At 40.2% G+C, this 16,111-nt stretch overlaps 2 protein-coding genes across 2 annotated transcripts in view; one reads left to right on the top strand and one right to left on the bottom strand.

Moving 5' to 3' along the window:
- Positions 1-9,389, top strand: part of LOC132164433 (uncharacterized) — an 11,527-nt gene extending 2,138 nt beyond the window's left edge. The window contains exon 3 of the mRNA XM_059574945.1: positions 9,051-9,389. Coding sequence (XP_059430928.1) covers positions 9,051-9,167 — 117 coding nt within the window. The 3' untranslated portion in view covers positions 9,168-9,389. The remainder of the gene's footprint in view (positions 1-9,050) is intronic.
- Positions 9,390-15,385: 5,996 nt separating this feature from the next.
- Positions 15,386-15,781, bottom strand: LOC132162993 (uncharacterized). Its single transcript, XM_059573198.1, has one exon. It carries the CDS (start codon positions 15,779-15,781, stop codon positions 15,386-15,388), a length of 396 nt encoding a protein of 131 aa, XP_059429181.1.
- Between the last annotated feature and the right edge of the window lie 330 nt (positions 15,782-16,111).

Here is a 16,111-nt window from a genome sequence, read left to right as displayed (position 1 = left end):
TGGAACTTGCCTTGGTGCATTAGGGGAGATTTTAATGTCACTCGTTTCCCTAGTGAAAGATCAGGAGAAGCACGTTTTAATTCTTCTATGGTGGAATTCTCAGATTTCATTTTTGATTAGGGTCTAATGGATTTCCTCTTGTTGGTGGAACCTTTACTTGGTCGAGCAATTGGGATCTTCCCTCATGGTCGAGGATTGATAGGTTTTTTGTCTCTTCGGATGGGGAAGCCCAACTTCTTAGTGTGTCCCAAAGGGGGCTTCCTATACTTTGCTCGGACCACTTCTCGATCCTTCTTGATTGCATAAACTTTAAGGGGGTAGAAGGTATTTCAAATTCAAGAATATGTGGCTAAAATCCGAGGGTTTTATAGATAGGGTGAAACAATGGTGGAATTCTTATAACGTCCAAGTCTCTTTGAGTGTCATTGTAGCCTGCAAGCTTAAGACATTGAAAATTGATTTAAGAAGTTGGAATGAGGAGTTGTTTGGCAATGAAGAGAGGTAGAAAAAACTTATGTTGGAAGAGTTACATGGTCTTGAAATTGTTGAAGAAGAGAGTGCCTTATGTGGTGAGGAGAAAGTGAGGAAGGCGAAAGTTATTAGTGATTTGGAGAGAGGTCCGCTCTCATGGAGGAGGTGAGTTGGAGGCAGAATCTAGGGCCTTGTGGTTAAGGGAGGGTGACAAGTGCACACAGTTTTTTCATCAAATAACCAACTCTAATAGAAGAAATAACTCCATTGAATCTTTGTTAGTTGATGGTATAGTTTCTACTGACCAGGTTGAGATCAATGAGCACATCTTGCAATTTAATAATAATTTGTATACTGAATAATTCAATTGGCAGCCTAAGTTGGACGACCTTTCTTTTGACTCTATTGGTGAGGTTGAGTGGTTGGAGAGTGTTTGAGGAAGGGGAGGTATTGGAAGTGGTGAAAGCTATGAATAGTGATAAGGTTTTGGGCCTTGTCGGTTACTCTATAGCGTTCTTCCAAGCTTGCTGGAATGTTTTGAAAGAAGATATTATGAAGGTCTTTCATGACTTTCATGCTAAAGGCACGTTTGAAAGAAGTCTAGATTAATTTGGCTAAGTCAAAATTGGTTCATGTTGATAATGTCAATAATGTAGAAGGTTCGGCTAGGATTTTGGGATACAGGTTCTCCCCATTGCCCATGAAGTACCTAGGTCTTCTGTTGGGTGTCTGTTTTTTAAGCCAAATCTGCATAGGTGAAGAGGTCAAATTTCACCTGGTAAACTTGTCCAATGTGTATTCTCTAAATTTTTAGGGGGATTTGGGGGTTCAAAATTTACTCATGTTCAACCTAGCTCTTATAGGGAAGTGGTTATGGCATTACATGTATGAGAGAGAGACTTTGTGCAGATTGATAGTGGACTTCAAATATGGTAGTTAGTGGGGTTGGTGGTGCTCTAATGGAGTCAATGGGTCATGTGTGGTGGGTCTCTGGAAATTCATTGAGGGGTTAGGAGGAATTGTCTAGATATAATAAATTTGAGGTGGGTGACGATTCAAAGATTAGTTTTTGGCATGACGTGTGGTGTGGGGAGCAGCCCCTTAAAGTAGCATCTCCGGAGTTGTTTACCACTGCTTACTTTAGGGATGCATTCGTGGTAGATCATCTTTTGTTTTCTTTTTTTTTTTTGATAAGTAATGTTTATATATCAAAAGCGCAGAGGGGCGCAACCCTAGTACACGGGGGGTATACAAGGGAAACGACTAGCTAGAAGAAAAAAGAACAAGGAAATCAAGATAGCTAATAACTATAGGAGCGAGCCAAGCCGCTGTCCAAGTGTAAAGAGTATGGAAAAAGAAAGCCGTGATCTCCTCCAAAGACCTCTCAGCATCCTCAAAGCATCTCTCGTTCCTTTCTAACCAAAGGCACCACATAATGCATAGAGGGACCATTTTCCACACGACAGCACTCCTAGATCGACCTCCCGTCCGCCAACAAGCAAGCTGGCCAGCCACCTTGCTAGGCATTACCCAAGACAACCCAAAACGACTGAAGATGGCCTGCCATAAGGAACGAGCAATCTCACAATGAAGGAAAATATGATCAATAGACTCCCCATCACCTTTGCATAAGCAACATCTATTAATCACTATGATATTCCTTTTCCTGAGATTATCAAGTGTGAGAATCTTCCCTAACACCGCTGTCCAAGTAAAGAAAGCCACTCTCGAAGGAGCCTTGGTGCGCCATATACTCTTCCAAGGAAACGGACTTGCTTCTTTGCTTACCAAGATGTTGTAGAATGATTTAACATCGAACTTCCCTTTTCTCGACGGGATCCACCAAATTTTGTCCACCCCCCCCCTACTCCACTTGTGAGAATATAACGTAGAGTAGAACGATGCTAGCACTTCCACTTCCCAATCATGGATCGATCGAAGGAAGCTAACATTCCATTGGCGATTTCCACCCATAAACTCCAAATTATCGGCAATGGATGCATCTTTTGCATTAGCTATGTTATATAGGCCTGGATATGCTTCCTTGAGGGTCATTTCCCCACACCAAACATCATCCCAAAATCTGATTTGGGATCCGTCTCCTGGGTCGAATTTAGTATATTTAGAAAGCACTCGCCACCCTCTTCTAATATGCCTCCAAAGACCCACCCCATGAGACCCGGTGTTGTCAATAGAATGCCATCCACCCCATGCGGAACCAAACTTGGCATCCACCACAATTCTCCACCAAGCCTCTCTCTCGTGCGCATAACGCCATAGCCATTTTCCTAATAAGGCTTGATTGAAGACTCTCAACTTCCTGATCCCTAAGCCACCTTTGTTGATAGGAGAGCATACCTTATCCCAACTAACCAAGTGATATTTGAATTCTTCGTTTAAACCACCCCAAAGAAAATCACGTTGGAGCTTCTCTATTCGCTTGGCCACAGAAGCAGGTAATGGAAAGAGGGATAATAAATAAGTGGGAAGATTAGAAAGTGTGCTCTTGATCAAAGTGACCCTTCCTCCCTTGGAAAGATACAACCTTTTCCAACTTGCTAACCTGCGCTCAATCTTTTCCAAAGTATCATCCCAAATGTTTTTGGCCTTGAAGCACGCACCCAAAGGGAGTCCCAAATATTTCAAAGGTAGAGTAGCTACACCACAGCCCAAAATCCCAGCCAAGTCTCCCACATTTTCCACATCCCCTACCGGTATCAAAGCTGATTTAGCCATATTTACCTTCAGACCAGAAACGGCTTCAAAGCAAATAAGTAATGCTTTAATGGAGCGTATTTGATTACTATTCGCCCCACAGAAAACCAACGTATCATCTGCAAATAGAAGATGAGAGATGATGATCCTCTCAGACAAGTTACCACCCATTGGGAAACCCGAGATAAAACCAGAATCAATGGCAGCACCAATCATCCTGCTAAACGCCTCCATAACTATGACAAACAAAAAAGGAGATAAGGGATCCCCCTGCCTCACCCCTCGTGAGCTTCTAAAAAAGCCGGACGGGGTGCCATTGATCAACACCGAGAAACAAGCAGTTGAAATACAACGCTCAATCCAAGAACACCATTTTTCGCCGAAGCCACATCTCCTAAGAAGATATAATAAAAAATCCCAATTTATGTGATCGTAAGCCTTCTCCATATCCAGTTTACAAAGCAGCCCCGTTTCCCCCGAATTAATCCGGCTGTCAAGACATTCACTTGCAATAAGTACCGAATCCGTAATTTGCCTTCCCTTCACGAAAGCATTTTGAGGCTTTGATATCACCCTTGCTACAACCCTCTTCATCCTATTAGCAAGAACTTTGGCAATAATCTTGTAAGTTCCACTTATAAGGCTAATAGGACGAAAATCCTTAAATTCAGTAGCCCCAGACACCTTTGGAATAAGGGAAATGAAAGTAGCATTAAGACTTTTTTCAAACTTACCATGAGCATAAAAGTCTGAAAAAACCGCCATAATATCTTCCTTTATCACCTCCCAGCAATCTTGGAAAAAAGCCATGGAGAAACCATCCGGACCTGGGGCCTTATCTCTATCCATACCTTTTACCGCCTCCAACACCTCCCTTTCCTCGAAAGGAGATTCTATATGAGTGGCCTCATCCGCCTCCAGCAAGTCAAACGCAAAATTGTCCACCCTAGGCCTCCAATTGCAACGTTCAGAGAGCAAAGACTCGTAGAATTGCACCGCTTGTTGCTTGATGATGTCTTGGTTGGAATTAGTAGCTCCATTAATGGTTATGGAATCAATGGAATTATACCTCCGATTCGAATTGGCAATTCGATGAAAAAATTTAGTACATTTATCCCCCTCCTTGAGCCACCTAATTCTGGACTTTTGTTTCCAACTGATCTCCTCTTGTAAAAGAGCAATCTCCAACTCCCTAGAAATCACCCTTTTTCTTTCCTTTTCTTCTTCATCGAGCTCCCTCTCTTCCTCCAAACTCTCCATAGCCTTCAATTCTTCCGCTTTTTCTAGGCATCTAGCACTCACATTGCCAAATTCCACCTCGTTCCAGCTTTTAAGGTCCCCTTTTAACGCCTTAAGCTTTTTAGCCAAGATGAAACTTGAAGAGCCAGAAAAATTATAAGAGGACCACCAAGCCCGTACCTTGTCCACGAACCCCTCATATTTCAACCACATGTTCTCAAATTTAAAAGGCCTCTTACCTCTTGTCATGCCGTCACAATCGAGCAAGATGGGAAAATGATCCGAGCACAGTCTAAGCATCCTTTTCTGGATCAAATTAGGATACTTAGTTTCCCATTCTGGAGAGACTAAGAATCGATCGATCCTAGACCGAGAATAAGAATTTGACCATGTGACCATCCCTCCGGCTAATGGGAGATCCATAAGCCCCTGCTCAGCTATGAAGTCTGAAAAGTCTGACATTGCTCGAGTACGGCGTGCTCCCTCCGCCCTTTCACTAGGAAAATGAGTCACATTAAAATCGCCGCCGATGCACCAAGGCATATTCCACCAGCTGGTAAGACCAGCCAACTCCTCCCATAGCCGGTGCCTGATGTGATCAAAATTCGGGCCATAGACCCCCGCAAAAGCCCAAACAAAATCATCTTCTACGTTCTTGAAAGAACAGGCTGCAACAAACTCTCCCACATAATCCTCAATCTTTGTGACCACCCTTCTATCCCACATCAATAAGATTCCACCCGATGCTCCTTTTGATGCAACAAAAACCCAGTCCGCATAAACACATCCCCATAAATTTCTCACAAATTCATTGGAAATATACTTCATTTTCGTCTCTTGAAGGCAAACAATATCCCCCTTCCATTGTCTAAGTAAATTTCTTACCTTCAAACATTTATTGCCCTCATTTAGTCCCCTCACGTTCCAAGAAATAATTCTTGGCTTCATGGGTTATCTCTTTGTGCCCTTCCTTTAGCCCTAACCCGACTAGAACTCCCTTCATAATTGATATAACTTACCAAATTATTGAGTTCCCTCAATCCTTTCTTTCCCGCATTAGATGCTACACCTGCCCCCTTCCTTTCATTTTCTGCAATGATATCCGCAAACAGCTCCAATAGTTTTCCTTCATACCCATCGCACGTAATTCCCACGAATTGGCTAAATTCCTTGACAAGCTTCAAAACCCTGTCTGTTGACTTAGAGCCCTTCTTCCCCTTATTTCCCGGAGCTGAGCAACTCATTAATGGAATAAGATTCTCCCCTTCATATACCTCTAATTCCAATCCTACCACTGGAATTTCCTGAGTTGGAGCAGATTTCTCCACAATACGTGGAGAGTTATATAGTTCCAAGCTGGTTTGAGTTGGTCCCCTATCCATTTCATTCCTTGATTCCAACAAAATTCCCACACAATCCTCCTCCAAACCTTCCCTTCCTCCTACTAACCCAACCTCCAATCCTGCCCTGGGAGAAATTAATTCCCCTTTTTCTGTTGTTTGTTCGCAGACTTCCGCAATCTTAGAACTGGGTGGAGTCCTCGGTCTAGGCGACATTTCCGGAGAAGCAGTGACTGCCGGGAGGTCTGACCCAGACCCTTCCGGGAGGTCTGAACCAGTCGCCCAACCCGCTTGGACTACCAGAGACCCAGACCCACCCCCCGCCACCAAAGCCCGAGACTCCTTATCTGCCGGAACTGCTATCCTCCAATCTTCTTGGGCTTCGTAGCCTCTGCCGTCGCCCAATACCACCTCCGGCGCTTTGTCTCTCCCCATCGGCACTGTCTGTCGCCGACCCACTTGTAATAAACCATCCCTCATGCCGGACAACCCCAACACACCATTAGGGGGTGTTTTTCCTAGTAAGCCCCCCGCAGATATCGCCGATGGACCTCCCGGCGCCTGACCCATCGTTGTTTGATGGCCAGCAGTGGACGATGAAGCTCCTGGATCGCCGTTCTTCATCCAGCCCACTTGAACTTTTTTCACCCTGACCGGCCTTTTTTTCTTTTTCTGTCTCCCTCTTATCTTATTCCTTTCTCCACCGCTCAACACCTGCTTGGGCTGTATAGTAACACCCTCCATTTCAATTTGGTTGGTTGGCTCAGGCCCAAGGCCCGAAAGCCCACAAGCGCAATGCCCACATTTCCCCTTCGCCATGCGCTTCAGACATTCTTGTATCTCTTGCTGAATCTTTTCCAGAGTGTTCCTTAATTTGACGCATTCGAAACCTCCAAACTCCACGTGTCCATTGTCAGAATTGTGCGTCCCTCCAGGTACGTTGCGTCCTTGCACAGCCAGCGCTGCATGCGACAAATTGCCACTGCCCAACAATCCAGGAATCACCGGAGAACTCTTCACCGGAGGCACAGGTTGCACCGGCGAAGGAATGGCCGGAAATTCCAACATGTATCGCTGACTCCCTGAGACTTCCTTGCATCCCCCTTCAATCGGTTCCTTGCCCTTAGCAGTCGCCGGAAGTAAACCATCTGTGCGTTTAAGTATGGTTATCGAACCTGATTCTGGACCAGTAACGTTCACATTCATCTTCTTCTTTGGCGCAGCATTTTTTCCAGTTTCCCCCGACAGCCATTTCGGAACTCTAGCGATGGTTTCTGTCGAAGGTAGAAATAGTTCCTCCGACGGACGTACCGTGGCCTGTAACACCTCAGAAAAGCTCCTTCTTTTCTTCATATCATCCTTTTCTGGAGCCATCAGGAATGGTTGAAAGAATCTAATAGCAATCTGAATCTCAGCCTCCAGCTTGCTCCATCCTTTCTGATTCTTCCCTTTCGGTATCATAACTGACCTGCGCCTCTCCTTTCCCTCACATTCTTCAATCACCAAGAAACTTCCATATCTGTTAGAACACTTCTGAGCTAGTATTCTAGGGTAGCCCGGCTTAGAATGATCATGAAAGAACCTGGAATCCTTCACTTTGATCAGCTCTTCAAAAATATGTGATAACCAAACAGCTTCATTACTTTCCAACTTCACTGACCTCACCAACCTTTTGCTTCTTTCCTTAATCTCTAAACCAGCTTCCCCATCCTTCACCAGCATCTCAAAATCCTTAGCTTCAATCGCCCACCTCCTTGATAAGCCCATTCTGACCACCTCCGGCCACCCACCTTAGACTAAAGCAGATCTTATGCTTTAGTCTTTTACCTTTGAAATCCTTATCATGTAGTAATCTAATCATATACCACCAAACCTGTGAAGATGTTTATGATGAAATGAAATATTCAACTTTAGTTTATCCAATTGTTATCAGCCATACCGTATGAAAGATGGGATGTACAAACCTCATTGTGCAAGAGGTGGTTACCATTTCGTTGGGTCTATCACTTGTCTCTTACACATGAAATAACGTCACACTAATGTTTTTGGCCCTTTACTTAGATTTTTTTTTTTTTTTTTTTGGGGGGGGCTGTGTTTGGGAGTAAGGGTAGTGTAGTTGAAATTTTGTATTGACGCAAATAGAGAGATTTATTCTTGATGGGACTTCAGGAAATTGTCTTTGAGGTAACTTTTGAGAGGAGACCTTCTGGGAGAATAATTCTTTAATTTTCTGGCTATTGGCGCTGCAAAATACCTGGTGGTTATATGTAAAATTATGTCATTCTTATAATAGAAATGTTGAGTTCTAAACTAGCACATCTCACAATTTTATTCTACATTCCTTTGTGGTCCTGGCTCCCAGGGCCCAAAGCGATGTAAAAGGAGATCTCCTCAGTATATTAAGAGCAGATTCTAAATTATAAAAGCCCTTCACTATTCAAAGGTATTGCTATTTTTTGTAAGGACAATGTGCTTGGGGTACTAGTCATGCAAAGAGATGTGAGAAATCCGTCCTTAGTTGGGGGTATTTGCTGTTGTAGATATCCTTGTAATGTGGTTTGGCTACCTAAATTAACGTGAAAATTTAGTTAGGATAGTAATTGTGATTGGTAATGTACCATTCATTTTTTTGTATGGATTGGCAAATAATGAGAGAGGCATGCACCCGTGCTGCCAAATGAGTCTGGAATGTTGGTGGTTCGGACATCATTATAAAAAGGGGATTACAGAAAGCCTTTTACAATGTTGCATGCATTCCCAAACCTTTCTACCTTCCTCAATGCTCTCAATGTTGCATGCCTTTCATGTTGTTGGAAAATTTAAGTTGTCAGTATCTCTTTTGCAAGAACTTGCAACTTTAAGCCTTGTGATTGATAAATATTCAGGGGTGTCGATGTGAGGGTAGAGTTGTACTGAGTTACCTGAAGCCTTTACATCTATACACTTAAAATTTCTCATTAGTTGACCACATCTTCATGATTGTTGTAAGGTTGGGGAGAAATAAGGTGACTACATAGGAATCTGATGTGATTGAGCCTCTCATTGTGAAAGTGAATATGGGGCAACATTTGAGCATCAAAAACAAATTATTTATGGTGGATTTTGGGGTGTAAATTAAAGCCTCTTTCAGCATTTATTCATTGAAAAAAATGGCCTTTGTTGGCATGAAAGAATGAGAAATTGTTTCTGTATGTAATAGATATTGATTTGATTCCATCAATTTGTACTGTTGGCATTCTGGTTAAGGCTTTAAATTCTAATGTTTCAGCGTTGAACTTGTTTCAGATGAGAGAACCGATATTTGGAAAGAGATCTCGCTCAGAGTTTGCACATCAATGGAACAAAGCTGTGGACCAGACTTTTGGACCTGTTATTAATTCCCTTAGTTCACGTGGGTGGTAGAAATGCCCGATTGTCTCAGTTTTTGTATGAACATCCAACAGTTCGCCCATATCTGTATCTTTATACATGTTCTGTGTTACCTCAAAAAAAGAAAAAAGAAAAAGGCATTTTATGTGTTGTTCATGGGACAAGCGTCAAGGGCAATGGTTAAAGACCTATGTAATAATTTTGCTTGCAATTATTATTTCTTTTTCGAGTAATGAATGCATTTATTTGGTTTTATTTGGAATAGTGATGTCATCTATAGTGTCTTCCGATGAAGGCTTGACAAATCAGGGTGGAACAACCTTAAGCAAAATAAGCAAAAGCACTAGATTTTATTTTCATATTTCTCATATGGGTTAAAACTTAAAAAGTAAAAAACCTAAAGACTCTATTTCTCACTTTTTCTATTCATCTACCCAAACATGCCGCCACCTCCGCTGGCCACGACATTCCTCCATGCAGGTAATCTCTCTTTGAGACCAATCCGCTGAATTCCAATCTTTTGAAGACTTGGGTATGAAGTGTTAAGGATTTTGTACTCGGAATATACTTCCTTCTCATTCAACACAAATTCATATTTTAATAGTGGATCTGATCTTAACCCATGACCTGTAAAATGAATGCCATTTCATGATCTGCTCTAGCCTTTATTATAGATCTGATCATAAAGCAGAGATTTTTTTTTTTTTTTTATTTTTTATTTGCAATATGCTTGGCTCTCGGTGAGAGGGAAATTACCGGCATGGAAGAGCGTCGTGGCTGTCCAACGTCATGGCTGGCATCATCTGAGCTGATCGGTGTCGTGGCTAGCGGAGGGCAGCGGCTGGCAACAAGTTTGGGTAGATGAATAAGAAAAGTGGGAAATAGGTTTTTTACTTTTAATCCATATGAGAAATATGAAACTAAAATCTAGTGTTTTTGTTTATTTTGCTTAAGGTGTTCCATGTTGATTTGTCAAATCCTCATTGGAGGGCACAAAGGTTTTGATTTGTGCCAAGACCTTACAGAAGTTATTCTCTATTTTGGATTAATGATGTTAGAGAGGCCATACTATGCGGTCAATCTGCAATTCCAACCTTTTGCAGCACCCAGTGGTTGATTGACACGTCACTTGATTGCACAAATACATAATATAACTGAAACACCTAATAAATTTTTCTGTCTCTTTAATAAATCGAAAGCACTCTTCCTGTTCTCTCTAAAACACCATCTCTTTCATCCGAACGTCTCTCCCTCTCTGAACATCTCTTTCTGAAACACCATTCCAACCTTTTCATCTTAACATCTCTTTCAAAAAAAAAAAAGGTCTCTCCCTCTCTGGAGTTTTCGTTCGTGGTTTTCGAGTTGTAAACGGGCTTGAGCAATTTCTTTCTCATTCATCATATATTTGATTAAGCATATAAATGTTTAAAAGCTCACCAAGTGGTTGACTTTCTTGCTCCTTAACTTCATACATTCTTTAGATTTCAACAAACCCAAAAGACTTTCCTTAAATTGACCCACTAAATTTAATCTATCAGTATCAAATAGAAGCAGGTCCAAGCAATAATCATTCAAAAAAAAAAAAAAAGAGCTTGGGCAATGGAACAAACCAAACAGGATAACTGCCAAAAGAATAAAATTGTAACAAGCTCATCTTGCTGGAAGGAACAAGCCAACAAACAAAACGATTTGGTGTTGGGCAGTGGCGGCGGCAGTGATTTGGGGTTGGGTAGCGGCGGCTGCGTTGGGCAGTGGCGGCAGCAAAATAGGAAAGTGTAGCTGTTTTAAAAATGGGTCTATTAAGAGTTTTTGTTCCAGTGTTTTGGTTTCTATTTTATTAAGTGCATCTAGCTTAGGTGTAGCTGTTGTATTGGTTGCTGCAAAATACACCTTTTGCAGCCGGACCGCACATGAGGTTTATTCGTGATGTTATCATATGTACAAATCGAATATGGATATTGAATGGCCAACACCGCACTATTTATTATTTTTTTTTTTAAGCAAATTTGAGAAAGGGTTACATGATTCAAAACATCAAAAAAGGAGGGGTTTTCCAACAATAAATTCGAAAATACAACTAAATAGTAAGAAATGGGTAAAAAAAAAAAAAGACCCGATCTTCTCAAAATGGGCCGCATGAAGCAATATAAGTACTAAAACAGAGGGCCCAGGTAGGAGCATGACCATCCCAAGATGACCAGATCTGGCTTGGAAGGAAGAGGTGATGTTATGTTGAGATCTCCTGTGGAATAGACGACGTTGAGCGGAGGTTTGGGGTGATGGTGCCGCTTGGCAATGATGGAGGCCCGGAGGAAAACGATTGGATCGTCGGTATTGCTGGAGAGGGAGGAAAGACACCAAAACAATAGAAGAAAATGGGAAAAAAAAAATGGGGGTAAGGGAGGAAGAAAACTCCCTCCCTCCTCCCTGGAAAAAGCTGCAAGAAGCTGTGGAAAGCCTCACAAAGGACGTGGGAATTTCTCTACTAGAGAGGAGGAGCTTCTCTCCTAAGTAAGAGAGAAGCAAAGTCAGAGTAAGATATCTAGAATTAATTCAAGATAGTTGAACACCCTTTTCAGCTAGGACAAGGATCCTAGATGGCATGGGTACTATCTATTTTATGGTCATCAAAGTTGGTATATCTAAGGTGTAATGATATAACAAGTTACAAATTCTGTCTTAGAACGTACGTAGGACATGAATTTATATGAAGGAATCGAATAAATTTTTGGCTTTAGTAATCCTAAATGATGCTTGCTATAAACTCCTGTAGCAATTTTGCTTTAGTTATTTGAAATTTCCTTATGAAGCTACACATATATATACATGGGGATTTCTATAATTGCTGGAAAAGCTAGCAGTGTTTGAGAATGAAACTTTCTCATTTGTATTCCCTCCCCCGTCTCGTTTTCCTCCCAAGTTTTTTCTCATGCAAGTATTCATTTCTCCCTATTTCGATATCAATTGTCTTAAACCGCTAACCGCAAACACTCTTTCAATAGTAGTTATTCGTTCTCTAATTTTTGGTTTAGCATTCGTTTATTTTAGGGGAGCGGTTCCACGCGCAGAAAAGCATGTAAAGTTAAACATCCTCCATTCTTCATATAAACAATTTAAAATATTATATGCATGTTCACGAACTCGAAATTTCAGCTGAAATCTCTTTGCTTCAACTCATGAAACCAGCTCTTTTGCTTCTTCTATTGTCAAAGGTTGCCACATTGTTCATTTGTTAATTATTTGCAAAACGAAGTTCTATTTACATATATTTCTCATTTAGTTTTTGTATATAATAAAATGGCAAATCTTTTCCTAAAGTGATCAGATTATCTTTAAGGTTAAATTGTAATATAAGAATTCAGTTGGATGTAAAAGAAAATAGGTTATTTCCTGGGCATTCCACTAAATTATATTAGGGTTAGAGCCTAGGCATTTGCTTAAAAAAAAAAAAAAAAAATCTCTACGTTTATTTCCTGGGCATTCCAATGCATTGTGTTAGTAAGCCTTCCTAGGGAATGGATAATTGTTGAATGTTAACTAAGTCAACGCTGTAATCCGCATTAACTAGTTTCAATTGGTCTACGAGGAGTTTGAAAAAAGTCAAATGGTTCCATCATACTGTAATTTAAGTGGTGCAACTAGCAATCAGGGGCGGAGCCACTTGAGGCTTTGCGGTGCCCCAGCACCCCCAAAGCTTTAATTTAATTTTATTTTTTGCTATTTTTCTACCCAAGTTCCACACGGCAACCCCAAAAAAAGATATATATATATATATATTATCTCCTACTTATGTAAGTTACCACTCGGCATCTTCAAAAAAATTTTAGTGACACCCAAATATCAATTGTCTGGTTCGGCCATTGCTAGCAATGGATTAAAACAAAAACGGTTCTTTCTCAACATTATTTAAATGGATCTTTTTTACTTCACTTAAACGGTGCATTTTTACAAAAAAAAAAAAAAAATCAAGTCTTGTTCCCCTCTTCTTCTTCTACCTTCTCTGACCTAATCTCCTCACGGCAGAAATAGATGAAAAAAAAAAATTCATGTTGGCGGTTGGGTGTGAATCCTCGTGTCCTTTGGGAAAAATATTTGCCCCCGATGAGCGGTTGAGGGTGGGCATCCAAGGCATTTAGAAAAATTTTACCCGGAGTAAGAGGACTTTTTGGTTTGGAATGGTCTAATTATGAGGTTTGTGACGCTCGTCTACTGGTAGTAGATTTGCTATTGGTTGAAGTTTTTGGTTTGTTCAGATTTTTTTTTTTTTTTTTGGTTGGGATACTATGTAGTTAATTATATCTGCAAAGGTAGAGAAAGTGAGATATGATAGGGGCTCTACGACCCAATTTTTGTGGATCTATGTTTTGATTTTTGTCTTTTTTTTTGTTTTTTTTTGAAATTTCAATTTAAGGAATGATAGAGACACAACTTAAAGACATAACTTTGGCCAAACTTTTCTCTTATGTGGTCATTTTTTTTTTTTAAAAAAATAATAATAAAATTAATAAATTAATAAATTTATTAAGTAAAAAATCCTATGTGGTCATTTTTTTAAAAAAAAAAAAAAAAAAAAAAACGACCACATAGGATGTTATTACTTCAGAATTTTTTTATTTTTTTATTTTTTTTAAAAAAATGACCACATGAAAGAAATGTTTGGCCAAAGTTGTCTTTATCATTTCTCTTTCAATTTTGAACCTGAAACAACTCTTATATAGCTTTGTGTCACGTAAGTAAAAGTTGGGTCTTAGATGGAGCTCAATTGAGCCCCTATCATATCTCAGTATCTTATTATTTCTTCAATTTTTGTTCCACCCAAATGCAATGCGAAGAATCTGCTTTAGATTTTGTAATGGTCATATGAGATTTGGTATACTGAAGTTTTTGGTTTGTTCCCAATTTGCTATTGGGGATACTATGGAGTTAATTATATTTGCAAGGGTAAAGAAAATTATGAACTCCTGCCCTCTTTTCTTCTTCTCTTTTGGGTCATGTAATGGTTGGTTTAGCTTTATAATCAAGTGGGAGATTAGAATAGTTTCCTGTGGACGAATGTAGCTTACAAATGGTAAAGATGCCTAACCAATATAGTAATGCTTCTTTCGAATATAAATTTTGCAACTTTCAGTTTACAGTTTCTCATTGGCTGAATCTCTTTGTTCATATAATAATTAAACATTGTGTGGAGAAAAAACATGTTGGTGCAAGCCACAAGACAATATGGAAGGTGTGAGTAACTGACATTTTGTTACTGATTTTGAGGCCACTTTGTTGCTGCTGAAAGGCCAAACCAGCGTCTCCTTTGTTTCTTCAGAATTCAGAAACCTTAAACCAAAGAATGCTGTCCTGCTGCTATCCTGACAGTTTGTCGCCATAAATGACAATTTACATCATTCAGTCTGATTTCTTGGTCAGTATCACATATAATGATTATTAACAGTTCATTTTTTTTTGGGTGTTCTTTTGTTGACTTTTGGAGGCTCTACTTCTCTGTGTCTCCCATTGTCCTCGGCTAACATTATACATGTAGATAGGGTTCTCAATTTTTTTTATATGACTCGTGAATTCGACATAAATTTAATATGAAATTAAAGAGTTATGGTTAAAGAATTTGACCTATTTAATTAAATGGGTTGTATTATGGTTGACTTATATAGTCTTATATACACATGTCTCGATATGACCTGAACTCGATACGCGACATAATGACTGTCAATTTTTGACATAATTCGTGAACCCAATACGATCCAAATACAAAATTATAGGGTTATTAGTCGAAGAGTTTAACTCGTTTAATTAAATAAGTCGAGTTATGGTTAACTTATATAATATTATACCCATGCTTTGACATGACTCAACCTCGACACACAACAAATGAATCGCCACCCTTACATACACATACAGCCTAATAATCATTTAATAATCTTTTTGCTTATATACCAAAAGTCGGCTACTTAATGAGCCATAATTCTGAAACACCATGCATCTTATCACTAACTATTACAACTACAGAGATCCATATTAGATTTTATATGATCTAACAGTGTATATGCATGGTGTTATGTCATTTGAAATGACATGACAACATAAACAACATATACATGGCTAGATGTTGTAAAATCTAATATGGATAATAAGACGGGATGGTTTTTTCCCTTTCACTCGCTACATAACCCGAATCAAATATTAAGGAAAAGAAAGAAACAGGTTGGTCTAAGTTTGACCAAACATGTTGTGGTTTTGGGACATGATCAAGCATCGGGCTGAACAGAATTGGTTCGACTCACGTTGGCTCGACGTGTGATGACAACATAGTAGACGCCCATCCCCAAAAGAACAGCAAACACAAGGCCAAACGCAATGCCAGCAATCGCAGCAGCTCCCACTCTGCTGCCTTTCTGGGACTCTAACTCTCTGCTCTCATGGCCCGGAGTGGCCTCGACAACCTGCGCTGCGACAGGCAACGGCGAGCAATTGGATGTTTCACAGGATCTTTGCGTGCTTGGATGGAAGAAGTCATATGCAGATGGAGTAAAAGCAATTGGGTTTTCATAAACAATCCCATGAGGGGCTCCATCTTGAGCTCTAGCAATGGAGAGAAGTGTTAGTAAAGAGAAGAAGAGAAAAAACGACACCATTGGAGACATGTTTCTCAGTACTAGCTAGCTTCCTCACTTTTTGGAGATTTGAAGCTAAGGTACTACCAGGCTAGTAGCTTTTGGAGAAATTTTGGTTTTTGGACCGGGGCTTTTATAAGGTCTTAGGAAGTGGCTGTTGCTTCCAAGTAAGTTTTAGTGATTAAAGAGGCTAGAGAGGAGGGAGCAGAATGATTGTGTCAAAGATAGTGTGTTCTTTCATTTATTATTATCTTTACTGCGAGGTTGCATGTCCGCTCCAAGGATGGGGATGTCTATTAATTGTTATCTCTTATATTTGTTGTACCAACTATTAGATGGGGATGTCTATTAATTGTTATC

This window comes from Corylus avellana, chromosome ca10 (assembly GCF_901000735.1).
Source record: "Corylus avellana chromosome ca10, CavTom2PMs-1.0".
Taxonomy (NCBI): Eukaryota; Viridiplantae; Streptophyta; class Magnoliopsida; order Fagales; family Betulaceae; genus Corylus; species Corylus avellana.
The sequence above is the reverse complement of the archived record's forward strand: the minus strand, read 5'-3'. Positions and strand labels throughout refer to the sequence as shown.

What these genes read in the sequence shown, in the direction of transcription:
- LOC132162993 (XM_059573198.1), bottom strand. Translation starts at nt 15,781, where the DNA reads ATGTCTCCAATGGTGTCGTTTTTTCTCTTCTTCTCTTTACTAACACTT.